General features: G+C 46.2%; 1 protein-coding gene across 2 annotated transcripts in view; it reads right to left on the reverse strand.

Moving 5' to 3' along the window:
• GNAO1 (G protein subunit alpha o1) overlaps nt 1-18,798 on the reverse strand; it is a 239,445-nt gene extending 220,647 nt beyond the window's left edge. For both annotated transcript variants that reach the window (XM_060253987.1, XM_060253988.1), the window contains exons 1-2: nt 18,573-18,798; nt 17,708-17,750 (exon numbers count right to left, since the gene is read on the reverse strand). In XM_060253987.1, the coding sequence (XP_060109970.1) occupies nt 17,708-17,750; nt 18,573-18,690 (161 nt within the window). In that variant the 5' untranslated portion in view covers nt 18,691-18,798. The remainder of the gene's footprint in view (nt 1-17,707; nt 17,751-18,572) is intronic.
• Nucleotides 18,799-19,495: the final 697 nt, after the last annotated feature.

Here is a 19,495-nt window from a genome sequence, read left to right on the forward strand (position 1 = left end):
ATATGAATGAAGATGGTTTGCTATTGTCTCCCTCTGCATAGCAACCCTCAACTTCCTTGGTGGTCTCCCATCCAAGAACTAACCCTGCTTAGCTTTTGAGTTGGGATGAGTTTTGACTAGGCCGGGCCAATGGCTGCCAGCTCTGGGTTGGGAAATATGTGAAGATTTTGGGAGTGGAGCCTGGGAAGGGTGGGGTTTGGGCATAACACCATAGAATCCACCTTCCAAATTGGTCATTGTCTCTAGGTGAACTGTCCTCTGTCACGGGGAGATCAATTGTAATAGCAGCATCACCTGGAGGATGGCAATCCTATGGGACATGCATGTCAGGACACCATTTACCAGCACTAATTCTATGTGCACTGTTTTGAATGTATTCTACCTAGGTAACTTCAAAAAGGGCAGGAACATGCTTCTCATGGATGGTTTGTGCACTCCACAACCAGTGTTCCTTCTAAACAGAGTTAGCATGAGCTAGCTCACAGATTTTTAGCCTCCAGCTCGCACATTTTTGTCTGAGCTCAGGAAGAATGACCCCAAAGCACAATAATGTATGCAGTAGCTCACAACTTTCATGCCAATAGCTCACAGCTTTCATGCCAGTAGCTCACAAAGCGGAACAGTTGTTCACATGACTCTGTAGCTTAGAGGGAACATTGCCCACAACGTGTGTCATAATCTTCTGCTGAAGAAACAAATAGCCACACCAGAAGGCAGGACAAAATGAAGGGAAAAAGCAAGTGCAAGATGAAAGTATTTATTCAAGCTTTATAGATCCCTACGTGTTTCACTGTTGAGCTTCTTCAGGAGATCTTCTATGTGGTTTTTCAAAATTCACCTCATTGGTCAAGGTGGATTTTGAAAAACCTTGTAGAAGACCCCTTGAATCTATAAAGGAATCTATAAAGCTTTTATAAAGGAATCTATAAAGTGCAGGAATCTATAAAACTTCAATAAATATTTTCACCTTGCACCTGCTTCCCCCCCCCCCCTTTCATAATCTTCTACAACACACTGGGTTTCATGTCAGATGTCCAGGGGTCCCTCAGCTGATACACTGATGTTGGGAAGGGTTCCCTAAAGTTAGAACATATGCAACCAATGGGTATTGACGATAATAGTATTTGAGATGTGGCCTCCCATTTATACCCTGCGCACAAGCACCTGAAATAATGCCCAAGGTTTGTCAACTTGAATGCCCGATTCAGTCCAAATACATTATAAATCTACACGCTTAGCAGAATTGAGATTCCCATTTAAAAACTGGCCAGGCAGCAGCTACCTTGAAATTACCAAGTTGATACAGCACTTTGGGTTTTCTGCTGAGCTGGAAAACAGGAAGTTATAAATTTACCTTGTACCTAACTTGGGGAGGGGTGGCAGGGTTCTGCTACCCTAGGAGCCCTCTACTTCATTAAGTCAAAGTTTTTCATTTGAGCAGAGGGATCTCTTAAGTCTGGCCCCATAATCAATCAGAAAGGAGCTGCAATCAAATGCAGGTGACTCGGGGAAATGTTCACATACTGCTTCAGCATCTTTTTTTCTGTCTGGCCCATTGCCCCAGCGCTAAAGGTCTTATAACCTATGGATCTTACTAGCTTAATTGGATCAAGAGTGAACAGTTCACTTCCAACTGAAAACAGGAAACAAGTCATTGCTTGAGATGTTAACTTTTTTTTTTCAAAATCCCGAGAAGTAAAAAAAAAAATGACAACAAATGGAAGCTCGGATTCTTTCTGTTGTTTAAAATAAATCAGAGTCCCCAACCTTTTTGAGCCTGCAGGTGATTTTGGAATTCTGAAACAGGATGGTGGGCACAATCTCCAAATGGATGCCAAAGGAGGCGGAGCCATGTACAAACATACATGCACAGAGGCAGCCTGTGTACAGGGAAGAAGAGGGGGTGATTTAAAATGATATACTTGGAAAGAGAATGAAGCCAAGATTGTGGAGGTGGCAGCTGCTGCTGAAGCAATGTTATTTTAATCTACACAGCCAATCAGTCCTCCAAAGGTGAAATATTTGGGTCCCGAATGAGGGGTTCTTAATCCAATAGTCACACTAAGGCAGTTCTCCCAGATAGGACTTTGCACACTTAACCACTATGCCAATTTTAGTATATGTGCTGTCGAAGCGAGCACACCACTATACCAAACTGGCTCTCTGTTGCATGTATGTATGGTGACTTCTGGTGACTCCTAGTGAGGCTAGAACATATCAGAGAGGTGATTTTCTGATACCTTCCTTTGTATTCCAGCCCTGATATTCCTTGCAGCAGACCTACATGGCCTCTGAAAATACCTCCTTACCATTACTGTCACAATTATTTGGTTGACCCTCCAGGAGCCCATGGTGCAGAATGATAAAGCTGTAGTACTGCAGTCCAATTTCTCTGCTCATGACCTGAGTTTGATCCTAGTGGAAGCTGGGTTCAGGTAGCCAGCTTAAGGTTGACTCGGCCTTCCATCCTTCTGAGGTTGGTAAAATGAGTACTGGGGGGGAGTAGATGAATGGGGAAGGCAATGGCAAACCACCCCATAAAAAGTCTGCTGTGCAAACATCATGATGTGACATCACCCCAGAGTCGGAAACGACTGATGCTTGCACAGGGAACTACCTTTACCTTTTTTTTTAATCAGGACAACTGGCTGGCCACTGTTTGAAACAGGATGTATGACTAGATGGACCACTGGCTTGACCTGGCAGGGCACCTCTGATGTTCTTATGTTATGAACTCTCTCTTGTTTGCATGGGTTTTGCAAGAGGATGTCTGGCATTGGGTTGCTGCTGAAGCAAGGTAGGTCGCTACACTGACCGTAACAGTCTCTTGTTTCAAAAATGAAGACGGCTGAGTAGGATGTTTAATCTCACAACAGATCTGGTTACACTTATTATAGAGCTGCTGTAACTCAAAACACATGCAGTGACAATGTCAGAGGGAGAGAGAAGAGAATATAATGCACGGCATGGGGGGGGGGGGGCTATGTGCAGTCCTTTATGTGCATGTACCTTAGAGTTAAGAACCATCTGCTCCCCTCCCCCATTTGGAGATTTAGCTTCTCACGGGGTCTGAAATCTAAGGAACTGTTCTATACATGTGTTGTTTATATGAGCAATATTTTAAAAAGGCATATGCAAAATCTTCCTCCAAAAGGCAAAACAGGAACAGTAATTTGCCAGGGACAATAAAGAGAGACTTTATATATGAATGAACTGTTGACTTCTATGTTAATGTATCTGAGGAAGTATGCCTGAACACGAAAGCTCACGCCTTGAATAAAGCTCTGTTGGTTTTAAAGATGCCTCTAGATTCTAACTTATCTCACTTAGTGATTAGCACTGATGGTGAAATATTTGGGTCCCGAATGTGTGTTTCTTAATCCAATAGTCATGCTAAGGCAGTGAAGAATTTCTAAGACAACTTTACTGTGCCATGGCCAAAGATTCTTTCCTAATTATAACAGTTACATCAGCATTCTTCTAACTTCTCTTCCATCATACCTTACATTTATATTTCCGTTTACATCACCTTTACATCATTTCCATTCTACCAGTCACATTGCATGGCAACTCAATACAGCCAATCATCTGCAGATGCCTGCTGGAGTAGCTAGTGGTGTATTGTGAATGCTTAAGAATATTTTCCCACATTCTTGGGGTCTTTATCTACTGATAAGAGCTGGCTGAAATTGCTTTGGAAGTTTCCAGCTATTCTGCCAGCTCTTAGGGTACAGGAGTTCATTTCCTAAGAAAGCAGAGCAAGCAGCATTATAAAATGGTGTTAGTCATGCTAAAGGATCCCCCCCCCAAAAAAATTATTCCCTGCTTTTGTTCATGAAAAATGAACACCATTCAGTGGCAAGGCTATATATCCATCTGTATCCCATCCATCCCTTTCCCTGCCTTCTGATCTCATTACCTTCTGCATCAGCGTCAAACTAGGGTCTGTGAGGACGAGGTTTGAACTCCTTCACCTCCCCCCCACACATGGAAGCTTGCTGAGTGAACCTGGCCCAAGCTCTCATTTTAACTTACCTCACAGGGAGGTGAAGGAGAGAGGTTTGGAGAGAGGAGAGAGGTTGTTAACTGCTTTGGGTCCCCACTGGGGAGAAAAATGGAGTATAAATAAACAAAACAAAAATGAAAACTCACATTTTGAAAACAGTATGTGAGTATGTTGTCTCCTCCACCTATGTGCAATGGTCAGCTCACAATAGAGTTAGTTCCAGATTGGGAAATACCTGGAGATTTTGGAGGTAGAGCCAGGAGGGTGGGGTTTGGGGAGAGGAGGGACTTCAATGTATAATGCCATAGAATCCACCTTCCAAAGTGGCCATTTTGTCCTTGCGAACTGATCTCCATTGCCTGGAGATCAGTTGAAATCCCAGGAGATCTCCAGCCACCAGCTGGAGGTTGGCAACCCTAACTCATAAGTATAGCCTCTGCAGGCACAGGCTCCCTCCCTGTGAATGGGAATGCTGCTTTTCTGAATGATCGACATCAGGCCTCTTTTTGAGCAGGAATGCAGTTCTAGCTGGCTTGGTGTCGGGGTGTGTGGCCTAATATGCAAATGAGTTCCTGCTGGACTTTTTCTACAAAAAACCTCCTGATCTGCTTCTGGGCAAGGAGCCTATGCAGCTATGCTTCCCATACATGTAGGCTCCATGCTCACAAGCCAGTGAACATCCATTGGTGCCCACTGCCCCTCAACAAGAATTGATTTCAACACACCTCATAACAGTTGCAGACAGCTACTGACTCTAGTATATAGGGAAACGAGTAGAATAAGCATTTCGTTATAATTTTATTTGAAGGATTTTTGCTGATGTAGATTCAGCTGTGGGTCTGGCACCACAAGTACTAGCCAGAGAAAACCCTGAAGTGAATCTATGCTATCTCTCCTTCCTCATGCATTACAAGCGAATTAGTTATTTCCTGTGGCAAACTTGCAGAAGGTCCCTGGCATCTACTGTTAAAAGACTTCAGGAAGCAGGAAAGATCTTGTCCTGCATGAGACCCCAAGAAGTTGACAGGGTGGAGCCAGAAAGCCTGAAGTACTGATCCTGCTTGAAGCAGTTTCCTGTATTCCCGCTGGTTTGGCAAAACCCAGGAGAGGAACTACATCAGTCCAGGAAGGCTATTTACACCAATGAGTCAGGTGACATTTCGGGATCCTTATGGGAAATTCAGGATTGCTCACTGAGTCAAGCAGCTAGAAGACTGGCTTTTGATGGTGATAGGCTTCTATTTCCACTGTTTTTGTTGCACTCTTAATTCTTCAGGAACCTGATCTGTAATATCCCCACTGGACCCTGTATTTGACAAACATTCTCCCCTCTCAAATCTTCTCATAAACTGAGTCAAAACAACCACAACTGTGTTTCACACATGCATAAATCACCTTCTTACAGCAAATTCTTGCTAGCCGCATGCAGAACACAAATGCTCAAATGCCCCAACTCATCCAGCCTTACAGATGCTTCACAAAAAGGGAAAGGATAAGAGGTAAATAGTGGGCAAAAATCCAAGTATGAACCATGCACAGATGTTTGCCAGCGTGCTAAAACAATGGTCCTGTGTATCTTTATTACTTTTTGTGAGACGTGCATGCCATTTCCTAATAAAGGACTCACAACAATCAAGAGTTTGGGCTACAGAAATGTCAAATACCTATATTGGTATATTTTGCATTAAGCAAATAGGTTTTGGTTTCAAAAAAAGAAATCCTGCTGGCTCTTTGTTGATGTCTTACTCTGAATTTTGGATCTTTAATTGTAAAAGCCTAGTCAGGCTAGTCAGATCTTGGAAGCTAAGCAGGGTTGGCCCTGGCTAATGCTTGGATGGGAGACCGCCAAAGAACTCCAGGATTGCTATGCAGAGGCAGGCAATGGCAAACCACCTAAGAACATCTCTTGCCTTGAAAACCCTACAGGGCTGCAACTTGAGGGCACTTTCCACCACCACATTCAAAAAGGTTGGAGATCCCTGATCTATGGGGCATTTGTGTATGCCAGCCATAAAGACAGGGGAAACCCATCTGATCTACCAAACCCTAACTCTAGACCTCACCAGTCTCTTTATCTAGCAGGGTAATATGAATTTAAAGCAGCTACCAACTAGAGATGCCAGCCTCCAGGTGGGACCTGGGGATCTCTTGGAATTACAACTCATCTCCAGACTATAGAGATCAGTTCCCCTACAGAAAATGGATGGTTCGGAGGGTGGACTCTATGACATTGTAACCCACTGAGGTCCCTGTCCTCCCCAAGTTCCATCCCCAAATCTCCAGGAGTTTCCTAACCTAGAGCTGGTAACCATATCCTCCACCCTGTTCTGGTGGCCAGGGAGGACCTGGCCACTCTACCACTAAGCACTAACACATTTAAAAGACACATTTCATCAAGACTGTCCATGAAAAACAACTCAAGCACACAGCATAGATGCACATATCTATCTATCTATCTATCATCTATCTATCTATCATCTATCTATCTATCATCTATCTATCTATCTATCTATCTATCTATCTATCTATCTATCTATCTATCTATCTATCTATCTATCTATCCATCCATCCATCCATCCATCCATCCATCCATCCATCCATCCATCCATCCATCCATCCATCGCTCCTTTTGAGCAGGAACGTACAGAAATGCAGTTCTGGCTGGTGTCAGGGGTGTGGCCTAATATGCAAATTAGTTTCTATTGGGCTTTTTCTACAAAAAACCCTGTGTGGAACAATGGTGACATCAAAGGTGTGGCCTTATATGCAAATTAGTTCCTGCTGGGCTTTTTCTACAAAAAAAGTCCTTTGTGTGTGTGTGATGGGTATAGTTATATTTTTTTCTGAACAAAATCACATCCATTGTCTCTCTAAGCTAGCAGAAGACAGCAAAGCAGCATTTGGGAAAGTGAGAAATTGAGGCTCACCCCTTCCCCCTTCTTGCTTCCTCACTTCCATGGGTGCTGGCAATTATCTTCCAGAAGGCACCCACTGAACAGTGAACACTAAAGGTCAACCCGCTTCCCTCTCCAGTGACAGCTTCTTTTCATCTCCTACTAGCTGGCCACACAGCAACAATCTCGCAGCCTGCAATTTCAGACCAGATTGCTTTCCCCTTTAGCAAACGAGCTCTGTATGGATTCATTAGCAGCCCACTTCACGTTGTCTGCAGCTGAACCCTGGTACCTTTTTTTTTTTAATGGAGGCAAGGAAAACCATGGCTCAGGAGACAATTCAAAGAAACCCTTGCACAGGATTGTTTTTTGTCAACGGGTTGTAAGCATTTAGACTGCACATGCCCTAGGAAACAAAAGCCTGCGGTTGTAGCAAGGGTGACATTCGGGGAGGGCAGAGGCCCGTTGCAAATCACGTGCAATGACTCCTGTGCCGGGCCCACTCACTGGACAGCTATTGTTAGAAGCAATTAGAAAGGGCCCACATGCCAGGTAGTCCTGCCAAAGGCACAATCCCTTTGATACAAAACAGAGGGTCATTTTCTTCAGTGCCCGTAGCTGCTGCAAGAGCCGGCAAGGCTGACAGCGTGACTGTATGCAGAATTACTGCAGGGAAAACTCATTGGAATCAATGCAGAGTTAACTGTGCACACTCAAGATTGCCTTTCCAGCAAATGCATTTTCTTAAATCCATGCTAGTAGCCAGTCTGTCAAGTTCAGTGGAGCTGACACATTTCCAAGTGGGGCCTTAAAGAAATAAATTTGGGGGAGGGGATCTTTTCTATCCTGTTTGCTGAGCACATGCATCTGCCTCGATGCATTCAAGCACTGCTGAACTGTTAGCTGGATAACAACAGGCATTTGTTTATATTCTCAGAATTTTGCCAAGTTATAATGAACGCCTCCCTTAAATAAACACAAACTCCCTTGAAATTCCCTCTTATCTCTTGGAAGCACGTTGCCTTGCCTGCATTCTTCATAGCTAAAAGCATCATTTTTTTCCTGGCTAACATATGGACAATGTATGTGAAATCCCTGAGAAGGGAGGGGATACTACAGGGACACAGAACAAGCCAGACTGCTGGAGTTTTGAGTGTCATCATTTTGGGAGGCCTTCAGCCTCTGCACTTCCCTTTTAAACCAGAATTGTTCCTGTCTGTAAGCACCCACAATTTTTATGACAAGCAGTGACTGTCATCAAAAAGTAGGGTGGCCAGGCTGGCAACCAGTAGGAATTGGGGGGAGGTATGGTTTGGTGCTGTCGGCCTATCAGGGACAAAGAGGAAATGATGTCACACTGCTCTAGGAATTGCCAGACTATATGTTTTTTTCATAGTTTCTTTAAAAAAAAACTTCATTAAGATTTAACACTGCAATATAGTCCTGTGCAAGCACCAGTCATTTTCGACTCTGGGGTGATGCCGCTTTCACAACGTTTTCACGGCAGACCTTTTTATGGGGTGGTTTGCCATTGCCTTCCCTGGTCATTACACTTTATAGTAGGTATCCACAAAAAAATCCTTAGCATAAATAAATCATTCCTTCCAACCATCAGATTATTAAAAATGTCCATTACAAATTTAATACAGTGTCATTTGGTTGCTATTTTAAAATAACTTTGACTTCATAAACTCAACACAAAGCTAATCTAAATCAAAATGATGATGATCTGCATAGTGGTGTTTATTGGTAAGAAGAGTCCCATCAGGTTTCCAGAGATCCCTACAGCAGAGTGATGTCACATAATGAGAGATAGTTGCTTGTTTAAAGGCACCTACAGAGGTAGGGTTGCCAGGTCTCTCCTGGCAACTGGAAGGAGATGGGGGGGGGGGGCAGGTAGGGTTGCCAGAACCAGTTGGGAAACCCCCGGAGATTTGGGAAGAAAAAGATATTGGATTTATGCCCTGCCCTTCACTACGAATCTCAGAGCCTCATAGCAGCTTATAATCTCCTTTACCTTCCTCCCCCACAACAGACACCCTTTGAGGTGGGTGGGGCTGAGAGAGCTCTCACAGCAGCTGCCCTTACAAGGACAACTCTTGCAAGAGCTATGGTTAACCCAAGGCCATTCCAGCAGCTGCAAGTGGAGGGGTGTGGAATCAAACCCGGTTCTACCAGATTAGAGTCCACACACTTAACCACTACAACAAACTGGGAATGCAGCCAGAGGAGGGCAGGGATCTCAGTGAGTACAATGCCACAGAGTCCATCCTCTAAAGCATCCATTTGCTCCAGGGGAACTGACCTCTAGCCTGGAGATAAGCTGTAATTCCAGGGGATACCCAGATCCCACCTGGAGGCTGGCACCCCTATCAACAGAGGCCAAGGTAGATGTGAGATCTGAATCAGAGACTTCCTGTTTCACAGTCAGAGGACCACAGCTGTCAAATCACCAGCATCCATCATAAATTTAATTCTGGCAACCAGAAGAGAAAGCACCTCCCAATAGACATTTTTGTCCACCTGAATGCCAAAATACATGAAGATACCTTCTCGTGAGTCAGACCACTGGTCTACTAAGACAACAGCTCTAAGAAAGACTGTCCTGACTAGCAGCAGCTCTCCAGGGTCTCAAGCGGAGGTCCTTCACATCACTTACTCCCTGATGCTTTTAACTGGAGATGCTGAGGACTGAATCCAGAACTTTCTGCATGCAAAGCAGAGGCTCTTCCACTGAGCCATGTTCCCCCACAACATGTATCTGTGATGATGTCACTGTGCCAAAGCATTGAGGGATGAGGCCCTGGGAGACACTTAGCCTGGGGAGCAAGGGAAGTCTATCAAAATGGCGTCAACTTGTGTCTTAGGCCAGGATGCAGCATCAGTGTCATAGGACTGTGGAGAAAAGGCCTACTATAAACACACACACACCTTGGTTATACCTGTTTCACCATCTTAACTGCCCTCTGTGGACATCTTAAAAAATACCTTAAAATTGCCTTGCTTTTCTTCCTCAAATTCTCACATACATAAAAATGGACGATTCTGTCTAACATTAGGCCTCCTCCTATTTATTCATCAGGGTTAGGGAACCGCCATCCCCCAGTCTCAATTTCCAAGGAACTGAAGAGCAAGGTAAAAAAATGGTCTCTGCACAGCAATGCTGAAAGAATTTCCCCAGTCTCCATAAAGACCATAGAGACATTTTGCCCAGGTAATGTTGGGAACCTTAGTCTGATGGAACTCCACTCAGTTCACAAAACAAACATGTTTTGCCAAGTCTAAATAAACCTGAGAACAGTAGGCTACATTGCTATGACCAAAACTATTTACATTTTGTTGACTATTTACACTTTTTCCAGTTCTTCCTTGAACAACCTCAGCAAGGACTACATATAGTTCCTAAGAGGCCTTCCATTCACTCAGTTTACTGGACTAGACCTACTTCGTTTCAGCATGAGATCTGAGTCATACGCCTTTAAACCATTTTCTGAGCGAACAAAATGAAACAGCATTGAATGGTCACATTTCCTATTGGTATTACAACACATAAAGAGCACTGTAGGACATATCTGTCCAAAATGGATGCCAGCACATGGAATTAACCTTAAATAGATTTAAATATACTGAAATGCCTGAAACATCCCTGCCTGTTCGTTTTTTTTTTTAAGTCATACTTTCTGCTCTGGTCTTAACAAAATTCTACTTGTTGTGTCCTCTTTGGTCACAGATCTACTACAGGTTTTGCCACTTTCACTCACATAGGAGACCTAATCACATAGGAGATCTATGTAGGACTTGACACATCTCCATAGTCTCACGGATAACACCCAGGTCCTATTTTCAGCCCTTGAGCATGACTGGTGAAGAATGTGTTTCCTAATACAAACTGAGCATAGATTCATGAGGAGAGCAGCTGACTAGCAGTGCAACTGTAGTAACACTTTCTGGAGTTTTAGTCCCACTGAACAGACCTGAGTAGGACTGTGAATACACCTGCTTCAGGTAGCAATCTTAGTCTGTGACAGCACTGAGAGTTTTCCTTTTTTTGTAACATCAACTTTCACATTTTAATAGGCATACAACTTAAGATATTAAATAAAGAGAGGGAATATATTGTCAGTGAGGTTTGAATTAAGTGTCACGAAAAAGCCAAGAAGATGGTAAACCTGCATTCTCAAACTTCAAAAGGAGGCTCTCACTATGAAAAAATTTCCATACAAAATGTCTTCCCTTATGTTGAAACCTAGCATGTCAGAAACAAGGTACAGTCAGAACCCTTCTTATCAGCATCTATCTGAAGACCAATTTTGGTCCAGAGGAACATCATGAGAACCTACTAGCAGCAGTACAAGTCAGACACAGCCACCTCCTCTGTGCTAGGTGATAGAATGCTACAATAGCAGGAACAGTAACTAAGGGAGCCCAAACCAAACTGTCTCCATACTGGTAGCTGTGATTCTAAAAATGAACCACAGTTCTCATGGAGACTCTGAGAAATGCTGCCCAATTCGTTAAGCCCAGTTCTTCACCCAGCATCTATTCACCTGAATTCTCCTTACGCAAAGAGTAGCACTAATTACAATAATAATTTCCTATTGAGACAATTTGTACATCTCTAGCAAAAGAAGCACAGCAGCGCTAAGAGCCAAGGCTAGCCACATCTCATCAGAGCTTAGAAGCTAAGCATGGTTGGAACTTGAATGGGAGACCACAAAGGAAGACTCGAGGGGGTGGGGAGGAAACAGCAAATCACCTCTGCTCAACTCTTGCCTCAAAAACACCATGAGGTGGCAGTTTATGAAGTCACCTGCAACTTGACAGCACACTATACCTAGAGATAAATACTAAAGGGAAACCACAGTCTTTAAAGTTGCAGTAGCAAAACAAGCAAAAGAATATGGAGCCTATTAGAAATGAGCAGTGGCTACATATGCATTGAGGAAAAGCTTACTCCGTTGTGAATTTTTTCATCAGGGAGAATACAGATGTTTATTTATTTATTTATTTAATATCCCACCCTCCCTGCCGAAGCAGACTCAGAGCGGCTTACATTTGGAACAGAGCTCTGGAAAAAGAAAACTCTGCCTCAAAATGATTGTTGGGCTTGTGGTCCTTGCTCTGGCTCTTCTGGATATTATGTCTCCTGGTCTGTTGTAGTCTTGGGGTACCAAAAAGAAATACTGTAAGAAGACTGTAGTGAGTACCTAGGATTTTATGAAGACCTGCCTTTGATGACCTACCTCTGATGGTTGGAATGGACACTATGGGAGATTTTTTATTATTGGACTGTGAATGTCTTTGTTATATTGACTACAGGACTAGTATTGTATGGGTTCCATAACTTTCTGTATAATATTGTTCAAAACTTTGTATTGACTTTTGCTAGCAGCCTTAATTACATTTACTCTGATTTATTTAGCACACTATACATTTACTCTGATTTATTTAGCACACTATTTAGAACCAGCTTTGCCTGAAGAAAATCTCAAATTCAAGGATCTCACTATACCATGCAGAAAATAGTATTAAAACAGTTCTGTCTCCCAAAAAGGCAGCAAAGATGATAAACAGCTTCCCGGGCGTTCAGCTACTTTACTTTCCATCCCTGGGTTCTTCCACTGTAGTCAAGATAAAGCTCATCCCAAACCAATGGGTGGATATAACTGAGGAATGCCAACACTCTAGCATTCCACAAGGGAGGGAGGGGCTGTGGTTCAGTGGGAATGGGATGGGGCTGTGGCTCAGTGGAAGTCACTGCTTTGCATGCAGAAGGTCCTTGGTTCAACCCTCAGCAGTTAATATCTCCAGCATACCTTCAGGACTGCCTCTCCCTGTATGAGCCCTGTAGGTCTTTACGACCAGCAACCCAACACCTTTTGGTGATACCCAGCCCCAGAGACGTCCAACTGGCCTCAACAAGGGCCAGGGCCTTTTTGGCCCTGGCCCCCGCCTGGTGGAGTGAGCTTCCCCCTGGAGATCCAGGCCCTGTGGGATCTACTTCAGTTATGCAGGGACTGTAAAATAGCTTTCACCAGGCTTTCAGCTGAGGCAGCAGACATCACTTGTTATTCACCTGCCCCCTTTCATTCCATCCCAGTGCTGTAGGACCTGCTGGATCTGGACAATAGGCCATGTTTGTGAGGCAGAATTTGTCATTTTAGTCTTCACTGCTTTCTGTAATTTTATATTTTAATTGGTTATAACTGCTGATTGTCTTTTTATGATGTAACCTGCCCTGAGCCTGTTCTATGGGAAGGGTGGGCTAAAAAATGGAATAAAATAAAATAAAGAAATAAAAAATAAAGGACTAGGCAGTGAGTGATGACAAAGATCTCTGCCCGAGACCCAGCAGAGCTGCTGCCAGTCAGAGAAGAAAATACGGACTTTGATGGACCAATACAAGGCAACATCACGTGATTCACCAGGATTATTCTGTTGGAGAGGGGCTGTAGCTCAGTGGTAGGGCATCAGCTTGTGTTCAATGCCAAGAGTATCAAGCCATGACTTTAATATGTGCAGCAGAAGTCCAGTCATGTGCAACCACTGGCTACTTCTGAGGATGAGCATAAGACCAATGCATCAAGGGCCCAGAATTGTATCTGAGTGCATCAGTGCATCATGATGCTCAGTGGCATGGCTGCCTGCTTCTATATGAATCTCCCTTGTTGTTAAATTGTTTTTATCCATTTCAACTTAAAAAGAAATAGCTGCAAGTCGCTTGGAGTACTAGTTCAGGTGGGCTAGAAAGGACCTATGGAAAGCCTTGCAAATATTTTTCCTTCTGGGACTTTTCTGAATCATATTATACTGGGCATTTGTACATCTCAAAACCAGGGAGGGCATAGTACAAAACACTTTGCCTAGCAGATTATTTATAGACCAATCAAGACTCAGGGTTTTCCAATGTGTGACTCAGAGCTCCACTGGGATTAGGGAACAGCATAAGCGGCAATCACAAGTCCCTGACTGCTGCAGGGTCCAATTTACTGTCAGCTGCAGATGGAAGGGGGGCTTTTTCAAACTGGGAGGGGGGATTCATAGGAACATTTGAAGCTGCCTTGTATCAGCCCATCAGTCAACTGACTGGCAGTGGCTGTCCAGGGTCTCAGATAGGAAATGGTCTTTCTGAGATCCTTTAATTAGAAATGCCAAGATGGAAGTTGGGACCTTCCACATACAAAGGCACGTGCCCTACCTGCTGAGCCCCAGCCAAGGTAAAAGGGGCAAGTTTTTAAAAAGACTGTTCAAAATGCTTTATCTGAAGAAGCAAGCACTGACATAAAAGCTCATGCTGGAATAAAATGTCTTTAAATGTGCTGCCGGACTTGTTTTATTTCGCTTTTGGATACAAGGAAATTAAACTGCAAACAGGAGAAAAAAAGTGTCCTCTTATGAGAGATTTCCTAGAAAATAAACATAGCTATGATGTCAGCACACATCAAATAGTCACCCTGTTTGTTTTGCATTTTCAAAGACGAGGAGGCTGTGTGTCTTCAGGGCCAATGCCTGGTACGTCTGCCCATTTGTAACAATAGTCACTCTGTGTGTGTACAACTGATGTGCGGGCTAGACGCAGGGATGTTCCTAAGAAACCATCACATGTGGCCTGAGACCTATTCGCTCTCTGAGTCCTGGATGCAGCACAGGGGTGTATGAGTTTGTAGATCTGGGCAGAGGGATAAAATACCAACAAAGATGACCGGGGGGGGGGGGGGCATTACCGATGCAATTCTGAGCAGAGTTACACCCTTTGATGCCCATTGACTTCTATAGACTTGGAAGGGCACAACCTTTTATAGGATTACATCGCAGCTCCCAGACCTTGTCAGCTCAGTTCAGCGGTTGAGAACCAGCTTTGCCTGAAGAAAATCTCAAATTCAAGGCTCTCAAGTACCAGGAGATAATGAAACACCTTTGAGAGCTAACACCAGTCAGAGGAGACAATGCTTTAACTAGATGGGTCAGTGGCCTGACTTGCTAAAGAGGCAGTGCAGTGTGGAGGTTAGAGGGTCAGATGAGGAGCTGGGAGATCTAAACTGGAATCCCCACTCTGCCACGGATGCTCCCTGGCTGGCCTGGGCCAGACCCCTTCTCTTAGGATCCCCTACCTTGCAGGACTGTTGTTGTAAGGAGAAGAATGGCGGAGGGAAGAATGACGTTGTAAGCCATTTTGGATCCCCATTGAGGAGAAAAGCAGGATATAGAGAAATAAATGACTGTCACATGTGTTCCTACCTTTTAAGATACAAAATTCTTTAAAATATATTTTTTCTCCCTAAAAATAGGTACAGCAACTATTTCTCTTTAGGTGTCTTCTCATCTTAGTACTAACTGAGGATTTCTTAATGCTTCTGTAATAAAACGATCTATCACTCTGAGTTGTTGTTAGGGCAGAGTATCCTGTGCATTTAAAAATAAGCAATTTTAAATTATTGATCATGTAATGTATGCTTTAAATTACATGCGCTTTACTGGCTTATGTGGAAACACTGTAAAAAATTCAGTATACAATCACCGTATACAAACATTGTGATTGCAATGTTAAAATTATTTATTTTTAAATAGGTTCCCCCAGAATTCAAGATGGATGTAGATTTATAATTTATTCTACCCTCGCAACACCCCCTATGGGGTAGGGTAAGCTGAAACTGGATGTTGTTGAAAGGCTAAGGAAATGTGCTTCATCTATAAACAAATGAACATTTGGAGCTTTGGCCCCGCTTGCAATATGGATTACCCTCCATCCTGCCATATGTGAATGCATTTTTAAAAATGTGCATAGGTTGAAGAAGGAATAATCAAGATTGCAGACTGGGGCCGAGCCTTTCCGGTTCTTGCCGAAGCTTCCAGCTTTCCGAAGGGAAAGCCTCCGAAGACGAGACGAGCCCCGCATCCGACAACAGCCGAGCCGAGCTTTGCCGATCTCCCCAAGAGCCAATCGCTTCTTCCGCGTCTCTGCTGGGCGCTGTCCACCACTTGCAGCGCCTGAAACCAACCTGTACCTACCACCTTTAACGAAGTGGAGGGGGCGTCAATCACACACACACCGAATCTGATCCCTGCAAGGAGGGAGGGCAGAGACGAGGCTTCTGGGGCGTTGGCATTTTGCAAATTATCATTCCCTCCCTTCCCCGAAAACATCAGTGTCCCGCTCTCCCTTGACAACAGGCGAGCCATCCTCTCTCTCTCTCTCTCTTTTTTTGCAGTGCCAGAATAACAGCAAGCCTCTGTAGCCTTTTTTGCAAATCAAAGCCGGTCCCGATTCCTTACACGCGCACCGGCTCATCTGGGACAGCTCCTCTCTCAATCAAAGGCAGGGCACGCCCTGGGATATTCCAGCCTCCTCCCCCCCACTCCCCCCCCCCGCTGTTTGAACCCCTGCGCTACAAAAGCACAAGCTCGACAAATAGCCTCTTGCTGGTCACATCCTTTCCCCGGGGGCTGCAACCCGCCCGGCTTTCGAGGCCAGGTAATAACCAGCACGGACCGCTTGTTTATTCGCACGGCAACTCCCTTTCAGCCGGTGCGCCCGCGCGCGCGCCCCCGCGTGTTTATACGGAACACCTGTGCGTCGCCAGCTGCCCCACACAGTTCTATCTCTCCCCCCCCCCTCACCCCTTTTGCACACACCTCAGGAGATTCCCCCTCCCCATCAACAACAGCGAGCATTTACAGAAACGGTGGATCAGAGCGCCTAGGAAGGGGGGGGGGGGGAATGGCTCCGGAATGGAGAGGAGCAACGCCTCTGGCTGCGCCTTGAAACTGACACGGTTCCGGCGGGTCGTGCGTAAACTGCACACGGGAAGAAACGCAGCCACACGCCTGACTCTAAGCCGCCTTCTGCAGCCCGCTCCACCTTTATCCCCGCCAACACAGCCAGCTTAATTCGCAACAGGCGACCCGAAGCGAAATGCCATCGTCCTGAATCCGAAAGGGGAGCCCCTCGAATCTTAAGAGGAGGGGAGGCGAGGACTGAAAGGCAGCCTCGTCTGATCAAATCTGGACTGCAGACAGATCCCACCGCCGCAGATAAACGGGGCAGCGCCCGCCAGCCGAGCCCAACCAGGCCCTGCCGAGAGATCAAACGCCGGGAACGGCGGGGGAGGGGCGCCAGGAGAGCGCCAGACGGCAGCCCGCTGGAGGATCAATTCCTGACGTTCAACTGCACCCACAGCGGCTCGGTGTCCCCGCTGGGCCCTGCTTGCACTGGGATCCTTGCAGGATCCCCCCCACCTCCCCTCCGCTTCCTTGGGGGAGGAAAAGAGGCCTCAGAGAGCCGCTTCAGCACCACAGCCGTGAACAGCACACACCTGGCCCATCGGTGGTTAGCAGACGTGTGTGATGGGGGAGAAGAGGTGTTCTCCACCCCCTCCAGTCCCCTCCCTGCGCCCCAGCCGTCTTCCCGACCTTTGGCAATCTCTGCTCCAGATGTTGGCTCACCCCACCCCCCGTGGATCTATGCAAGGTGGCTCAGGGAACGCACCCCCCCCCCTTAACACCAGATCTTCCCACTTCAAACATGGCGGACGCCCATTCATGCCACGGAAAAGCGGCTTCGCCTCACCCCTCCTTCCCCCTCCCTGCCTGTTTCCCACCCCAAAAAGACATGGGCGGGGGAGACGCCAAAAAGAGGGACCCCGAATCTCCCCTCCCAACAACACACCCTGCTCTCCCCCCACCTCCAACGTCAATCAACATTATTCTCATACCACGCTGGCAGGGATAATAATTAATAATAATAATAATCAAACTGATCTATAACTGAGATCAGATTGTGCCGAGGAGAAAACCCCAAGAGACTCACTTCATCTGCTTCACAATGGTGCTTTTCCCGGATTCCCCAGCCCCTGTTGGGACAAAAAGAAAAAGAAAAAAAGGAGAAGCAAACGTTAAAAAACAATTCCCAGTCAAGCAAAATCTTGTGAGTGTGAGAATATAAGAAGATAAAGTGGATTATATAGGGAAGGAGCAGCTGTACTAATGGGGGGGGGGGGGGAGAGATCATGCTTGTGCAACTGAGTTTGCAGTGCAAACCGAGGAGAGGGATGCAAGAGTAGTTTTCAGCGCACAACGGCTAGTGGGAGAGGCAGAGAGCGAGAGGCCCGGGGACCCCTCCTTTTTCAGCCCCCCGAGCGCGATTTTCTTCCTCCAGAGGAGTGAATGGGATTACTAGAATCACGCCTGTAACGGGCGGGGGGGGATCTGGCGGTGGGGGCAGGTGGTGGAAGGAGGGATTCCGCTTGTGCAGTACAGCAAATGGGTGGCCAGAAGATGGAGGAAGGGGAGAGCACACCTAGCTGGTGGAAGGGAATTGATTTTTTTTGAGGGAGGCGGGGTGGGGTGTGGGAACCTTTTAATTCGATTCGATTTGCCGTCGGTTTCTTTGCACGCAGGCTGGAAACGAAAGCCCCCCCCCCCTCCAAAAGGCCAGGAATGAACTGAAACCGCAAAGGGAAAAGGAGAAGCCCGATTATTTTGCATTGCTTGGGAAAGCGGGGGGGGGGGGGGGGAGGGAGGAATGCAAATGGATGGCCAGCGAGGAATGGGAGCAGAGGCATTGGAAGCGGTGTGTGTGTGTGGGGGGGGGGGGTCAGATCATCTCTCGGGCGCCAGGAGGGGGCTTCGGGGAGGGATGGCGGAGGGGGGGGGCGCAGGCAGCCGGGGCTTACCTAGCAAGAGCAGTTTCACGTCTTTGGCGGCGCTGATGCCATCTTCCTTCAAGTTCTTCTCGATGGCTTTGCTTCTCTCCAAGGCGGCTCTCTCCTCCGCGCTCAGTGTACATCCCATGGTGGTGGCCCCCCAAAATTATCCTGGCTGGTGGACGCGGCTCTTCCCCCCCACCTCTTCTCAGACACTCCAAGCGGGGGGAATAAACGGAGGGGGGGGGAGAGAGACACTCCCAGGCACACAAAAGCAGGGAGGGGAAGGGAAAAAAAAAAACCACTGTATATCTCTGTTCCGATTTGTCGTTGCTGTTAAGGGGGGGGGGGGAGGCTTTTTTGTAAAAAAAAAAAAAAAAAAAAAAGCAAGCCCCAGGTGGGGAAAACAGATGTTGGTGGTCTCCCCCCTTCAAATAATAACAACAATAAAAAAATCTTTCCCCTTCCCTCCTTCTTGGCGACTCTGCGTCTCTTTCGCCCCAGCAAATCAATGCATCCAAACGAGATCCGAGCAGAGCCTTGAGGACGTGGGGGGGGGGGCCCTGCAGGCGCTGGGAAAAAAAGGGGGGGGCTGCAAACAGCGGAGCACGGAGATCTGTTGCAAAAGGGGAGGTGGAAATCTGAAAAGAGATCTGTCGCTTTCTCTAGCTCTTCTTCTTGCAGGAGGAACGGGGGGGATCTTGCTGTTGGCTTCCTTGGCTTTTGCAGGATTTGTGCAGGATCGTTACCTTCGGGATTTCTCGCCTTGAGGGGTTTTTTTTTTCTCCCTTCCCTTTCCTCCCCCCTCCCCCTAACGTGGGGGTCTCTAATGGGCGGCGGCGGCGGCGGCGATGGCTGCGAGCGATCGCATCGTTCAGCCGATCCTAATGGAGAGAAACGCAGCAAGGGGGGGGAACGAGGAAGAGCGCGAGCGCCAGGCAGGGAGGGAGGGA

Source organism: Heteronotia binoei, chromosome 14, assembly GCF_032191835.1.
Source record: "Heteronotia binoei isolate CCM8104 ecotype False Entrance Well chromosome 14, APGP_CSIRO_Hbin_v1, whole genome shotgun sequence".
Taxonomy (NCBI): Eukaryota; Metazoa; Chordata; class Lepidosauria; order Squamata; family Gekkonidae; genus Heteronotia; species Heteronotia binoei.